Consider the following 16,207-nt stretch of genomic DNA (forward strand, 5'->3'; position numbering starts at 1 on the left):
TGCCAAAGGTCTGCAATGCTGTAATTGCTGCAAATGGAGGATTCTTTGACGAAAGCAAAGTTTGATGTAAAAAAAATCTTATTTCAAATACAAATCATTATTTCTAACCTTGTCAATGTCTTGACTCTATTTTCTATTCATTTCACAACATATGGTGGTGAATAAGTGTGACTTTTCATGGAAAACACGAAATTGTTTGGGTGATCCCAAACTTTTGAACGGTAGTGTATGTTGTTAATGTGGTTTCTTTCTTCACATCACATGTAGAACTATGTTGTTAATGTGATTTCCTTCTTCACATCACATGTAGAACTATGTTGTTAATGTGATTTCTTTCTTCACATCACATGTAGAGCTATGTTGTTAATGTGATTTCTTTCTTCACATCACAAGTAGAACTATGTTGTTAATGTGATTTCTTTCTTCAAATCACATGTAGAGCTATGTTGTTAATGTGATTTCCTTCTTCACATCACATGTAGAACTATGTTATTAATGTGATTTCCTTCATCACATCACATGTAAAACTATGTTGTTAATGTGATTTCCTTCTTCACATCACATGTAGAACTGTTGTTAATGTGATTTCCTTCTTCACATCACATGTAGAACTATGTTGTTAATGTGATTTCCTTCTTCACATCACATGTAGAACTATGTTGTTAATGTGATTTCCTTCTTCACGTCACATGTAGAACTATGTTGTTACTGTGATTTCTTTCTTCACGTCACATGTAGAACTATGTTGTTAATGTGATTTCCTTCATATCACATGTAGAGCTATGTTGTTAATGTGATTTCCTTCACATCACATGTAGAACTATGTTGTTAATGTGATTTCCTTCTTCACATCACATGTAGAACTATGTTGTTAACGTGATTTCTTTCTTCACATCACATGTAGAACTATGTTGTTAACGTGATTATCTTCTTCATATCACATGTAGAGCTATGTTGTTAATGTGATTTCCTTCACATCACATGTAGAACTATGTTGTTAATGTGATTTCCTTCTTCACATCACATGTAGAACTATGTTGTTAACGTGATTTCTTTCTTCACATCACATGTAGAACTATGTTGTTAACGTGATTATCTTCTTCACATCACATGTAGAACTATGTTGTTAATGTGATTTCTTTCTTCACATCACATGTAGAACTATGTTAATGTGATTTCCTTCTTCACATCACATGTAGAACTATGTTGTTAATGTGGTTTCTTTCTTCACATCACATGTAGAACTATGTTGTTAATGTGGTTTCTTTCTTCACATCACATGTAGAACTATGTTGTTAATGTGATTTCTTTCTTCACATCACATGTAGAACTATGTTGTTAATATGATTTCCTTCTTCACATCACATGTAGAACTATGTTGTTAATGTGATTTCCTTCTTCACATCACATGTAGAGCTATGTTGTTAATGTGATTTCTTTCTTCACATCACATGTAGAGCTATGTTGTTAATGTGGTTTCTTTCATCACATCACATGTAGAACTATGTTGTTAATGTGATTTCCTTCTTCACATCACATGTAGAACTATGTTGTTAACGTGATTTCTTTCTTCACATCACATGTAGAGCTATGTTGTTAATGTGATTTCTTTCTTCACATCACATGTAGAACTATGTTGTTAATGTGATTTCTTTCTTCACATCACATGTAGAACTATGTTGTTAATGTGATTTATGTCATCACATCACATGTAGAGCTATGTTTTTAATGTGATTTCTTTCATCACATCTCATGTAGAACTATGTTGTTCATGTGATTTCTTTCATCACATCACATGTAGAACTATGTTGTTAATGTGATTTCTTGTTAGGGTTTGCACCCGACCCCAAGAGCACAAACACAGAAGGCACAATATAGCGGGACCAACAGGCTAATTTATTGGAGAAAAAACTCAGGAAGTCCACTCTCACCAGGAAACGCGAAGTCCACCTTTAAGCCGGGAACCGTGGAGTCGCCCTTTAATCCGGGAACAGTGGAGTCGGCCCTTAATCCAGGCAGGAGGGGGGGTAAACAGGAGGATACCAAAGGAGAACGGAAAATCACAGCAACGCTGGAGTGAAGAAATCCTCTTCGTAAACGGAAAGCAGCGCACAGGGGAAGGGGAGCAACGAGGAAGGTCCAACAGAGAAATCTCCAGGGAAGATCCAGGTAAGTAAACAAACTTCGATGAGCAGGACAAGCACAAGTACTCTCCCAGGGAACGGCGCGAACTGGCAACAAGTTGAGAGTGACACAGCCAGATATAGGGAGGTGATTGCCAACAGGTGAGTGGAGGGGTAACGAGGAAACAGGCATCAGGTGGAGTTGGCAGAGCTCCGGGTACGCTTACACTGCAGAGCGGGGAGACGTTGAGCCTTGGCCAAGGTTACACTGCAGAGCGGCGAGACGTAACAGTACCCCCCCCCCCTCTACGGGAGCCACCTGGCGACTGACCTGGCGCCCCCGGTAGAAGTCGGCGAGGAGTGAGGGATCCATAATGAGCTTCCGCGAAATCCAACTGCGCTCCTCAGGTCCATAACCTGCCCAGTCCGCGAGATACTGGAACCCGCGGCCGCAGCGCCGGACTTTAAGCAGCCGGCGGACCTTCCATTGAGGATGACCATCTACAAATTCCGGAGGCGGAGGCTCAGGAACCGGGGGCATAAGAGGACTGCTGGAGACGGGCTTAACTCGAGAGACGTGGAAGACAGGATGAATGTGCATGGAGGAAGGCAGCTTCAGCCGAACAGCTGCCGGGCTCAGGACTTTCTGGACTTCAAAAGGACCAATGAAGCGGGGCGAGAGTTTCTTGTCGGTTGTCTGGAGGGGAACGTCCTTCGTGGACAGCCAGACCCTCTGTCCCTTCTTGTACTCCGGCGCAGGGGTACGTCGCCGGTCAGCCCCTTTGCGAGCGCGCTCCCTAGCCTTGAGCAGTGCTGTCCGGATGGTCCTCCAGACACGCTGACAGCGTCGCAAGTGGAGCTGTACGGAGGGAACGGCCACTTCATCCTGCTGTGGGTCGAACAGGGGAGGTTGATAGCTCAGGGATGCCTCGAATGGAGAAAGTCCAGATGCAGCGCTGACCAGGGAATTGGTGGCGTACTCTACCCACGGTAGGTAGTCACTCCAGGTGGAGGGCTTGCTGTTACATACACAACGCAACGCTGTCTCCATGCTCTGGTTTGCCCTCTCGGTCTGACCATTTGTTTGGGGGTGGTAGCCCGAAGACAGACTTACTGTGGCTCCGATGCCTTTACAAAATGCACGCCACACTTGTGAGGTGAACTGAGGACCTCTATCGGAGACTACATCTGATGGCAGGCCATGAAGCCGGAAGACATGTTGCATCAAGAGGTCCGCGGTCTCAGCAGCCGAAGGAAGTTTGGGAAGGGCTATCAGATGGACGCCCTTGCTGAAACGGTCTATGACGGTGAGAACCAGTGTTTCCCCGAGAAGGTGGTAGTCCGGAAACGAAATCCAAAGCCACGTGAGACCAGGGCGGCTAGGAATAGGGAGTGGCTGCAACAGACCAGATGGCGCCTGGTGAGAGGCCTTGCTGCGGGCGCAAACAGTGCAGGCCGCTACAAAGCTCTTGACATCCTCCCGCATAGTTGGCCACCAGAAGCGCCGAGCGATGAACGACTGGGTACGACTAACTCCTGGGTGACAGGAGAAACGACTGCTATGACCCCACTGAAGAACTCGAGACCGAACAGCATCTGGGACGAAGAGGCGACGGGGTGGCACGTTACTCGGAGCGGGTTGAGCACGTTGGGCAGTGCGAACAGCCGACTCAGGACCAAAAGTGACCACACCGACCACTCTAGCCGCAGGGAGGATGGGTTCAGGCTCTTCAAACGCGCCTTCCTTCGGGTGTAGCCGAGACAGGATGTCAGCCTTTACGTTGCGTGTCCCAGGACGGTAAGTCAGAACATAGTTGAAACGACTAAGGAAGCCAGCCCACCGAGCCTGACGACTGTTGAGACGTTTGGCTGCCCTCAGGTGAGTCAAGTTCTTGTGGTCCGTCCAGATGAGAAACGGGTGCTCAGCGCCCTCGAGCCAGTGGCGCCATTCCTCCAGAGCAGCCACTACAGCCAGTAACTCCCGGTTTCCAACGTCATAATTCTGCTCGGCCGGCAGAAAAAGGCGCAAGGATGGAGTTTCTGGTCCTCAGCCGACCGCTGGGAGAGCACCCCCCCTACGCCTGAATCCGAGGCATCAACCTCTACCACGAATTGTCTCTTGGGGTCAGGATGGAGCAGCACTGGGGCCGAGGTGAACCTTGTCTTGAGGACTTGGAAAGCAGAGCTGGCAGCAGGAGACCAGATGAAGGGTTTGGCTGGGGAAGTCAACGCAGTAAGCGGTTCTGCCAGCTGGCTGTAGTTGCGAATGAATCTCCGGTAGAAATTTGCGAACCCTAGAAAACTCTGCAGCTCCTTATGGTTGGTAGGTTCCGGCCAGTCCACCACTGTCTGGACCTTGCGGGGATCTGCTCTGGTCCGTCCCTTCTCTACGATGAATCCCAAGTAATCCACAGAGGGGGAGTGAAACAGGCATTTCTCCGCCTTGACGTAGAGTTGGTTCTGGAGGAGGCGCTCCAGTACCCTGCGAACATGCTGGACGTGTTCCTCAAGAGACTGGGAGAAAATGAGGATGTCGTCCAGGTAAACGACGACAAACACATCCAACATGTCACGGAGTACGTCGTTCATAAACGCCTGAAACACTGCTGGTGCGTTTGTGAGTCCGAACGGCATCACCAAGTACTCATAGTGGCCTCGGGGTGTTTTGAAGGCGGTCTTCCACTCATCGCCTTCCCTGATTCGCACGAGGTGGTAAGCGCTCCTCAGGTCTAGCTTGGTGAAGATGGTCGCCTGTGAGAGAGGCTCAAAAGTCGAACTCATAAGTGGAAGCGGGTACTTGTTCTTAATGGTGATTGCGTTCAGTTGCCGGTAGTCAATACAAGGTCGAAGTCCCCCGTCCTTCTTCTTCACAAAAAAGAACCCTGCAGCAACAGAGGAAGACGAGGGCTTGATGAGACCTGCAGCAAGGGACTCGGTGATGTACTCATCCATGGCCGCCTTCTCAGGGAGTGACAAGTTGTAGAGGCGGCTACTGGGAAGAGTAGCCCCAGGACGGAGATCAATGGCGCAATCATACGGGCGGTGAGGCGGGAGTGACTTAGCACGGGTCTTGCTAAATACCTCACCAAGGTCATGATACACAGGGGGCACGGAGGAGAGATCAGGAGGCAGGGGAGTAGGCGAGCTCAAAGGCGTAGCACTAGGAGCTGCACGAAGGCATTGGGCATGGCAAGTAGAGCCCCATCCAAGGACTGTGCCTGTGGACCAAGAGATGTGGGGTTCATGGTGTCTGAGCCAGGGGCGTCCCAAGATAACTGGATTAAGCGGGGAACGTATGATGTAAAATTGCATTGTCTCTGTGTGGTTACCTGCAACGGTGAGAGTAACGGGGACGGTCCGCTGTGTGATACAGGCTAATCTCCGGTCATCCAAGGCAAACGCATCAATGGGGGTCCCAAGAGACTCAAGGGGAATGTCTGCCTGCGAGGCAAAGTCAAGGTCCATAAAACTATCATCTGCTCCGGAATCAATCAGGGCTCCAAGGGAAAGTCTCTGGCCCGCCCAGACTAAAGCAATAGGAACAAGATGGCCGCGAGATTCGGACCCACGGGAGAAGGAAAGGCGGCTTACTAGGATCTCCCTTGGTCCTGGTAAGCCTAATCTTTTGGCCGTGAGGGACAGTCGCGGAGTCGGTGCCCCTTAAGACCACAGTACAGGCAAAGACCTGCCTTGAATCGGCTCTCCCGTTCAGCAGGAGTAAGTCTAGCACGTCCTACCTCCATCCGCTCTTCTACATCCCCAGGTGGCGTTGTCGCGAAAGAGTCAGAGGAGGGATTGGCCGGGGAAACGGGAACAGCGGTTCGGTCTGACGCAGAGGTAGTTCTGGGATTGAAGGAAGTTCCACGCAAGGCCTTCTCACGCTTTCTCTCCCGGATACGTCCATCAATGCGGATAGCGAGAGCAATGAGGTCATCCAGAGATGAGGGTTCTTCTCGGGTAGCAAGTTGATCCTTCACCGCCTCGCTCAATCCTCTACGAAAAGTGGCACGCAGGGCCTGGTCATTCCATCCGCTCTCAGCGGCAGCCAGGCAGAAGTCGACGGAGTAATCTGTGACGCTGGCGCCGCCCTGCTGGATGTTATTCAGTCGTGAGTCAGAATCCCGACCGCTTACCGGATGGTGGAAAACCTTACGTAGCTCTGCGACAAAGTCTCTATAAGAGTTACAGTAGCTGGCCCCCATGGACCAAGAAGACGTAGCCCACTGCGCTGCTCGACCACTGAGCAGGTTGGTCACGTAAGCGATCTTAACAGCATCACTGGAGAACACGGTGGGCTGGTGTGTGAAAACAAGCTCACACTGCATAATGAAGGTAGAGCAAGTTTCAAAGTTACCGTCAAATGGGCGTGGACTGGTAATGATGGTTCCACGGCGTAAATAAACAGGAACCGGAGGATCTACTGGAGCGGCGGCCACAGGGGGCGCACTTGCTGGCGGTACAGGCTGGTTCAGCTGCTGGTTGGCAAGAGCTGCTGAAATGGTCTGCAGTTGTTGCATGATCTCTGCCTGCTGACTCGCCATCGCCGCCTGCTGGACAGCTAAAGTTTCCACAGAAGCTTGCAGGGGTTGAACTTGAGACTGGAGACCCTGCACAGCAACCGAAGCCTCTTGTAATTGCTGGGAATGGGCGTTGGTAATCTGAATTTGTTTTACTAGGGCTGCTTGCACCGGATTGGCTGTGGGTGTGCCGTCTGTGCTGGCTGGGGTCGTCATGGCCAGTTCGTACTGTTAGGGTTTGCACCCGACCCCAAGAGCACAAACACAGAAGGCACAATATAGCGGGACCAACAGGCTAATTTATTGAAGAGAAAACTCAGGAAGTCCACTCTCACCAGGAAACGCGAAGTCCACCTTTAAGCCGGGAACCGTGGAGTCGCCCTTTAATCCGGGAACAGTGGAGTCGGCCCTTAATCCAGGCAGGAGGGGGGGGGTAAACAGGAGGATACCAAAGGAGAACGGAAAATCACAGCAACGCTGGAGTGAAGAAATCCTCTTCGTAAACGGAAAGCAGCGCACAGGGGAAGGGGAGCAACGAGGAAGGTCCAACAGAGAAATCTCCAGGGAAGATCCAGGTAAGTAAACAAACTTCGATGAGCAGGACAAGCACAAGTACTCTCCCAGGGAACGGCGCGAACTGGCAACAAGCTGAGAGTGACACAGCCAGATATAGGGAGGTGATTGCCAACAGGTGAGTGGAGGGGTAACGAGGAAACAGGCATCAGGTGGAGTTGGCAGAGCTCCGGGTACGCTTACACTGCAGAGCGGGTGTGGAGCGGGGAGACGTTGAGCCTTGGCCAAGGTTACACTGCAGAGCGGGTGTGGAGCGGCGAGACGTAACATTTCTTTCATCACATCACATGTTGAACTATGTTGTTAATGTGATTTCTTACTTCACATCACATGTAGAGCTATGTTGTTAATGTGATTTCTTACTTCACATCACATGTAGAACTATGTTGTTAATGTGATTTCTTTCATCACATCACATGTAGAACTATGTTGTTAATGTGATTTCTTACTTCACATCACATGTAGAGCTATGTTGTTAATGTGATTTCTTACTTCACATCACATGTAGAACTATGTTGTTAATGTGATTTCTTACTTCACATCACATGTAGAACTATGTTGTTAATGTGATTTCTTACTTCACATCACATGTAGAACTATGTTGTTAATGTGATTTCTTTCTTCACATCACATGTAGAACTATGTTGTTAATGTGATTTCCTTCTTCACATCACATGTAGAACTATGTTGTTAATGTGATTTCTGTCATCACATCACATGTAGAGCTATGTTGTTAATGTGATTTCTTTCATCACATCACATGTAGAACTATGTTGTTAATGTGATTTTCAGTTGGAGTGATTAACAAGATCGTGAAGGCCATATCGCTAATTTTATTTTTGCTAATCATGATCAATTCATTTTCTCACATGGAGCAGATGGATCACTTCACATCATGTGAGCTCCACCACTGCCCTGTTCAGAGATAAGTCAGTGATGGCTGACGGCTTCTGCCATGTAGTTCACATTTATCCTTGTGGCCTGTTGTTGACTTGGCACAATACAGTCTATTTATTTACATTGACATTGCTGGAGGAAGGAATAATAAGGATGGAACAAAGAGTACAGAATACGGATTCGGGGTGTAAGGGTGGCGTGGCGGTCTGTTCCATTGCCTACCAACACGGGGATCGCCAGTTCGAATCCCCGTGCTACCTCCGACTTGGTCGGGCGTCCCTACACACTCAATTGGCTGTGTCTGCAGGTGGAAAGCCGGGTGTGGGTATGTGTCCTGGTGGCTGTACTAGCACCTCCTCCGGTGCAGAAGTCCAGTGGAGCTGAATGTGTGGTGCTGTCGAGGGTGCCCCCAGTTGTTACTTTTACTCTTTTTTCTTTTCAGTTCTGGCTTGAAAGCTTCTTTGTGTGTTTCTCCGTGCAGACTGTGACCCCCCGCTGTGGTTAATCACCCTCAGCAGCCCTCTGTGGTATGTGCGCCATGCATTGTGTGTTCATGTGTGTTCATGTGTGTTCCAGACGGCCAACAGAACATTCGACATCCCCTTGACCCTGTCTGGCTCCGTGGTGCTCAGAGAGAGACTCAACTACGAGGACACGACTCGCTACCTGGTTATCATACAAGCCAACGTGAGTCTACACCCTGTCCTTGTTGTCCTGCCTGCTCCCGGAAGTGCACCTGTGTTAATGAGGTTGTCACAGACAGAGGGAGCGAGACATACTTCCGTCAATCAATCGATTCTCCCCCAGTTCTTGTGTAGTGGGACAATGACAGTAGTCCAGTTACACAGCCTAAAGAGCTGTAACCGTAGCTCAACTTAACTGTGCATGTAAATGCAGTCAGAAAGAGAGAGAGAGAGACTATATTTCCATCCAACTGCCATGGGACAAATATTTTTGCAAAATTGAGTCTTCAGGCTGATGGTTCGTCATTAGCTGGCCTCATGATCAGCTGTCAATAGCTGGAGGGGAGCGCTTTCACTGTGATGGAGGAAGAAGGGGGGATGATGTTAAATGTTGGTTAAATGGTGTAGTGTGTGGGGTAAGATGTATGGGGATGGTATATGTGTATTTTTTTGTTTGATTTCCTTGATTTGGTGGTGGTGGTGGTGCGGGGGGTATGTAGGCTGGAAGCCATGCCACAGCCTACAGGTTTCCTCACCATTTTCTGTCTTGTCTATATGTGTGTTAATATTTTGTTGTTTTGATTTGGTGGTGGTGGTGGTTGGGGGGGGGGGCTAAGATTTTCATTGGGAGTGGTGAAGAAGGACAGGATTAGGAAGGAGTATATTAGAGGGACAGCTCAGGTTGGACGGTTTGGAGACAAAGCAAGAGAGGCGAGATGGAGATGGTTTGGACATGTGTGGAGGAGAGATGCTGGGTATATTGGGAGAAGGATGCTGAATATGGAGCTGCCAGGGAAGAGGAGAAGAGGAAGGCCAGAGAGGAGGTTTATGGATGTGGTGAGGGAGGGCATGCAGGTGGCTGGTGTGACAGATACCATAATAATAGTATCATAGTGGCAGTGAAATGAATCTGTTCATTCATTTTTCTCCATTAATTCAAACGGCGACAGAAAGGTAACCACCCAATGAGAACATTCACAGACACACCGAATTGACAACACACCAACGTCAGATGCATGCCCGTCCACAAACCAAACAGTGCCAAGTACAGCCCATGTAGCTGATGACGACAGGATGTAGGTCAGTGGCGGCTGGTGCTAAAAATATTTTTTGGGGGGGGCGCAATTTACCTTGGCACGGCACACCTGAGAGCTGTTTCAATGTCCACACAGCCACAGACTTATTAAGAAGGACAATGTAGCCTATAGATTTTATTAGGGTTCGTAGACGGCGGATGATTGACAGTCGAGACGAGGCGTAGTGGTGGGTGTGAACGTGATTGACAGCTACGAGAATTGTCCAAACACATTGGATCAAAAAACATTAAAACAATACCGATTCACTGCCAGTAAAAGCTGGAGTGTCTGGACTGCGCCCCGATGGGAAATCTGAATAAACCAATCAGACAGCAGCCTCAGGTCACCTACTCGCCACAAGTTTGAGGGCTTACATAAGGTATGGTTTGGCCGGCGCCCCTCACCCAGGAAGTATATGTATTCAGACAGGAAGTATATGTATTCAGACAGGAAGTACATGTATTCAGACAGGAAGTATATGCATTCAGACAGGAAGTATATGTATTCAGACAGGAAGTATATGTATTCAGACAGGAAGTACATGTATTCAGACAGGAAGTATATGTATTCAGACAGGAAGTACATGTATTCAGACAGGAAGTATATGCATTCAGACAGGAAGTATATGTATTCAGACAGGAAGTATATGTATTCAGACAGGAAGTATATGTATTCAGACAGGAAGTATATGTATTCAGACAGGAAGTACATGTATTCAGACAGGAAGTATATGCATTCAGACAGGAAGTATATGTATTCAGACAGGAAGTACATGTATTCAGACAGGAAGTATATGTATTCAGACAGGAAGTATATGCATTCAGACAGGAAGTATATGTATTCAGACAGGAAGTGTATGTATTCAGACAGAAACCAACCAAATACCATTTGAACCAGTATTTAATGCTGTTGACAGGCGCTCACAGACTGAAAAACACTTTTATGTCATCATTATTGGTTTCATACAACTACATTATATTTAACATGTTTAAGTAGATTTTCATCTCATGATATTTGAAGGGTGCGGCGGTCCAGCGCCCTGTACTGGCCGGCTGCCACCGGTGTAGGTATGTCATGTAAAGGTCTTTAGTGGGCTTGCATAATTGCAAAACCAAAACTAACTGGATCAAATGTAACAATGTAACAATAACATGGATCTGGGTTTGGATGTTCAGGTGTGAAGAGGCCCTGTGTTAGGTGAATACTGGTAGCAAACTTAACTGTTGAACTACTCACCTAGTTTAATATAGTTAAACTGCCATGGATGAATTAAGATATTTATCACACATAGTCTGACGGCTCGTTTCGCCTCACCGCGTGACTCATCGGTTCAGGTTAACGTTGGTATGAAACGGCTCTGGCAGCGAGCAAATCCATCGCGACTGCGTACATATGATTTTGGTTTTATCTAGGGATCTCTGGACGTTTATGTGTAGAATAACGTTTTCCATTCAACGGTGTCTTGTCCCCAGGGATCGGCGAGAAGACCTTAAGTGCCTGAATACCGACTACTCTGTCCTGGATGTAATCAGTAATCTGTTTAGCTGCAGTACTGACAAGAGTTACTTATTCGGATTACATTTAGAATACCTCTTCAGAAGGCACGTGTAAAACAGCTCATTGGTACCCATGTCCTGTTGCTGCTTACTGCTGTTACTGGCGCCTCCATGCCACGATCTCAATATGTGCTGACCATCTGCCAGTTGCTGCTGCATGCTACCGGTGCATGGTGCACGCAGGAGGAAGTGTGCACGTGCTGATATGAAAATAGTTCATAGTTTTTAAAATACTCTATGATTAGCCTAATGTTAACTCGGAGCAGCGTCAGAGCCATGCAGGACATATCGGATGGGGGGATATTTAAGTTTCGTGGAGGTTCTGGGTGGTGTAGCAGTCTATTGCGTTGCCTGCCAACACAGGGATCGCCGGTTCGAATCCCCGTGTTACCTCCAGCCTGGTCGGGCGTCCCTACAGACACAATCAGCCGTGTCTGCGGGCGGGTGGGAGGCCTCCGGATGTGGGTGTGTGTCCTGGTCGCTGCACTAGGGCCTCCTTCGGTCGGTCGGTACACGTGTTCATGGGGGAGGGGGAACTGGGGGGTAGCGTGATCCTCTCACGCGCTACGTCCCCCTGGTGAAACTCCTCACTGTCAGGTGAAAAGAAGCGGCTGGTGACTCCACATGTATGGGAGGAGGCACGTGGTAGTCCCCGGATCGGCAGAGGGGGTGGAGCAGCGACCGGGACGGCTCGGAAGAGTGGGGTAATTGGCCAAGTGCAATTGGGGAGAAAGGGATTATTGTGATTGATATGTGCTATTATAAATCAACCTAAGGCCTCAAGTTGTTAAAGTTCACAATCTGAACTGGCAGTAATCCACAGCAGTGGCAGAACTCAAAGAAATACAACACACAACGCACAACGTATAGCTAGACAGCAGCTACAGACGCCCGACTTTCTTATGAACCAACGGTTTTCCTAATTTCCACAACTAAGAGCTCAACAGTTCGTTTGATGTCGTTGGGCTTTCGCTTTCATATCGTTTATCCGTTTAGCTCCGTCTTAGAAATAAGGTTTAGAGTCCGAGCTGAGCCGGAGTGCAGCCCGAGCTGCACGCAGGTTCTGCAGACTGGCTGCAACATCCCGGACGTCTGAAGGCCTTTGTGAGTGCCACGGCACCATTACTATCTCCAACACATATACGTTCCCATCAATATTTATTGCATGAATAATTTTTGCTTATCAGGTTTTTTCTTCCACCTCAAGCAATATTACATTTTTTGTCAAGTTATGGACCTTTATTGTTTCATTTGGAATTTCCATATGGCCTTTATTTTTTTTATTTTTTTTGCAGTTTTAATATTCTCATAAAAAAATATCTTGAAGGAAACGTAGTGAGACAGCTAGGGAGACTCTGACAGTGTGTGTGTGGGGGGGGAGGGGGGGTTGAGGGGTTTATTAGAGGATAACTTTGTCAGAAAAACCAATAAAAAAAAAAATCGGTGGATTTCCAAGGGGAATTAGTGGCAGGTTTTTTTCATAAATCACTAAATATTGCCTATTGGACGCCGGCTGCTGTATGTGAGAGTAGTTAATAAATCAGAGGAACCCGGATGATCCCGTACCGAGGAAGACGGGAGTTTGGCTCCGCCGCTTGAGTTAGCCTAGGGTGCGTTTGTTATTTCCAGTTTGATATTGTTCAAAAACAGGAAGACGTGACTTGCATGTGAGCACCTTGTGTGTTTTGCGGAGCGGGCCTACTTAATTATCACTGGTGGCGCTGTTCATAGATGTGCTTTGTTTCCTGGAAAGGGTTCTCGAACACCAGATAGAGACTGACTGGGGAGGGCTGATAGATATGCAAGTGAGATGAGGCAACACGGTTTAAATGATAAAATATGCCAATGACATTTCTTGCTATTATTAAAAAAACCCAATAATCTTTGCACAGTTGATGTTCCATCCATCCATCCATCCATCCATTATCCAATCCGCTTATCCTTACTCAGGGTCAGGGGGGTGCTGGGGCCTATCCCAGCAGTCATTAGGCGACAGGCGGGGAGACACCCTGGACAGGCCGCCAGGCCACCACAGGGCCCACACACACACCTAGGGGCAATTCAGTATGGCCGATCCACCTGACCTACATATCTTTGGACTGTGGGAGGGAACCCACCAGACACGGGGAGAACATGCAAACTCCACACAGAGGACGACCCGGGACGACCCATCAAGGTTGGACTACCGCAGGGCTCGAACCCAGGACCTTCTTGCTGCGAGGCGACCGCGCTAACCACTGCGCCACCGTGCCGCCCCGATTATAGAAATGTTAAGTGTACATGAATTATTATATAGGTTTGGTTATGTCTGTCATTATGAACTCCAGGTATATTCAGATGCAGGAAGCAGATCGCTCTGAGAGAGTCTTCATCGTGCCAAAACACCACAATTTGTTTGGACCTGCATTTTTTTGAGTCGTCTACCATAATCCAACCACAATAATCAACCCATGCATGGCCTTGACGGTACAGTGGCCCACCGTGGCCTCACAGCAAGAAGGTCCTGGGTTCGAACCCCAGGCCGTCCCGGGTCCTTCCTGTGTGGAGTTTGCATGTTCTCCCCGTGTCTGCGTGGGTTTCCACCGGGGGCTCCGGTTTCCTCCCACCATCAAAAAGACATGCATGTTAGGGTTAATACTCCTGCCTGTGCCCCTGAGCAAGGCAACGGAAAGAAGAACTGGAGTTGGTCCCCGGGCGCTGCAGCTGCCCGCTGCTCCTGTACGATAAGATGGGTTAAATACAGAGAACACACGTCTTTATAAGAATACAATGACAAAATAAAGTGGCTTTCTTCTCTCTCTCTTGTTTCTTCGCCTTCTCAGTATGACAAAACTGCGTCCTCCTCAATATTATCTTTTCAAAAATCCCCGATTTGTGAATAAAGCACTTCAAATATTCATGGTAAAGTTACGCTGCAATTGTGTTGTATTTCTGAGTACTTGCATGAAAAATTGTAGAACCCTGCAGGTATGAATGTCATGCCAAGTCTATGAAATCAAGGCAAATGAAGATGATAAGATTTTCACTGGGAGTGATGAAGAAGGACAGGATTAGGAAGGAGTATATTAGAGGGACAGCTCAGGTTGGACGGTTTGGAGACAAAGCAAGAGAGGCGAGATGGAGACGGTTTGGACATGTGTGGAGGAGAGATGCTGGGTATACTGGGAGAAGGATGCTGAATATGGAGCTGCCAGGGAAGAGGAGAAGAGGAAGGCCAAAGAGGAGGTTTATGGATGTGGTGAGGGAGGACATGCAGGTGGCTGGTGTGACAGAGGAAGATGCAGAGGACAGGAAGAGATGGAAACGGATGATCCGCTGTGGCGCCCCCTAACGGGAACAGCCGAAAATAGTAGTAGTTAGTAGTTAGTAGTAGTAGTGGTAGTAGTAGTAGTAGTAGTGGTAGTAGTAGTAGTAGTGGTAATAGTAGTAGTAGTCGTACCAAGTCTTATTTATTTATTTATTTATTTATTTATTTTTATTATTATCATTACTAATGTTATTCTAGCTTTGGCCAGCATGAATCATCTCAGCTTTATATTTTGGTGTGCATCAGGTGAGCAGTTGGCAGATGCATTGACCCTCAGGTGTAGAAAGTATTGACATGTGTATGAAAGCTGTATTGATTATCTCCTAATTACTCAAAGTATAAAAGAGCCTTATGAGCGTATCAGTTATTCAGAATAAAAGATCGTGTATGGGTGTCTGGGTAGCGAAGCGGTCTATTGCGTTGCGTACCAACACGGGGGTCGCCAGTTCGAATCCCACCCGCAGACACAATTGGCTGTGTCTGCGGGTGGGAAGCCGGATGTGGGTACATGTCCTGCTCACTGCGCTAGCGCCTCCTCTGGTCGTTCGGGGCGCCTGTTTTGGGGGAAAGGGGGAACTGGGGGGGGGGAATAGTGTGATCCTTCCACGTGCTACATCCCCCTGGTGACTCCACATGTATGGGAGGAGGCATGTGGTAGTCTGCAGCCCTCCCCGGATCAGCAGAGGGGGTGGAGCGGAGACCGGGACGGCTCAGAAGAGGGGGGTACTTGGCCCAGCACGTAAGCTGTCCGAGGGTTGGCTGTTGAGTTACAACAGCAAGTCATCCGGTAAAAAGTGTGCACACCATTCAGATGAAAATTCTGCTGACAACTTCTGCCGAACTTTCATGAACAGCGTCTTTGGTTTTATTTTCCTCCTGAATTAACAGTTCACATGAACCTGCCCTGAGGAATTCCCTTTTGCTTAATTTCTTCAATAGCTGCTTTCATATACGGCAGTCATGATCGGCTGAATAATGACAAGCCCACATGTCCAAGACAAAAACACAATTTCTGTTCATGGAATGAATAATATATATTTTTTTTTTGCAGTACAGTGGTAAATGGATTGCATTTATACAGCGCTTTTCTAGAAGCAACGGCATTTTAAAAACCCTGAATGCCTCCCATTCACCCATGTATGCACACACACCGATGGCGGTGTCAGCAATGCAAGGTAACCACCAGCTCATTGGCAGCGGTTAGGGGTTAGGTGTCTTGCACAAGGACACCAAGCACCAAGTGGTCTGTTTATTTGGTACCGGTAAAGCTTTGTGACTGGATGTTGTTTTAGAGGCCGCTGAAATGAAATGAATAGCGATGGAGAGTTAAAAAAAAAAAATCCCAGGTTGGGGACGAGTTATTGCCTCAAGTGAAGGAGTTCAAGTATCTCGGGGCCTTGTTCACGAGTGGGGGTGGGATGGAGCGGGAGATTGACAGGCGGATTGGTGCAGCATCAGCAGTAGTGCGGACGTTG

General features: G+C 47.7%; 1 protein-coding gene across 1 annotated transcript in view; it reads left to right on the top strand.

Moving 5' to 3' along the window:
* Nucleotides 1-16,207, top strand: part of LOC130127199 (protocadherin-15-like) — a 409,304-nt gene that overhangs the window by 119,221 nt on the left and 273,876 nt on the right. The window contains 1 exon segment of the mRNA XM_056296769.1: nucleotides 8,687-8,797. Coding sequence (XP_056152744.1) covers nucleotides 8,687-8,797 — 111 coding nt within the window.

This window comes from Lampris incognitus, chromosome 17 (genome assembly GCF_029633865.1).
Source record: "Lampris incognitus isolate fLamInc1 chromosome 17, fLamInc1.hap2, whole genome shotgun sequence".
Classification (NCBI taxonomy): domain Eukaryota; kingdom Metazoa; phylum Chordata; class Actinopteri; order Lampriformes; family Lampridae; genus Lampris; species Lampris incognitus.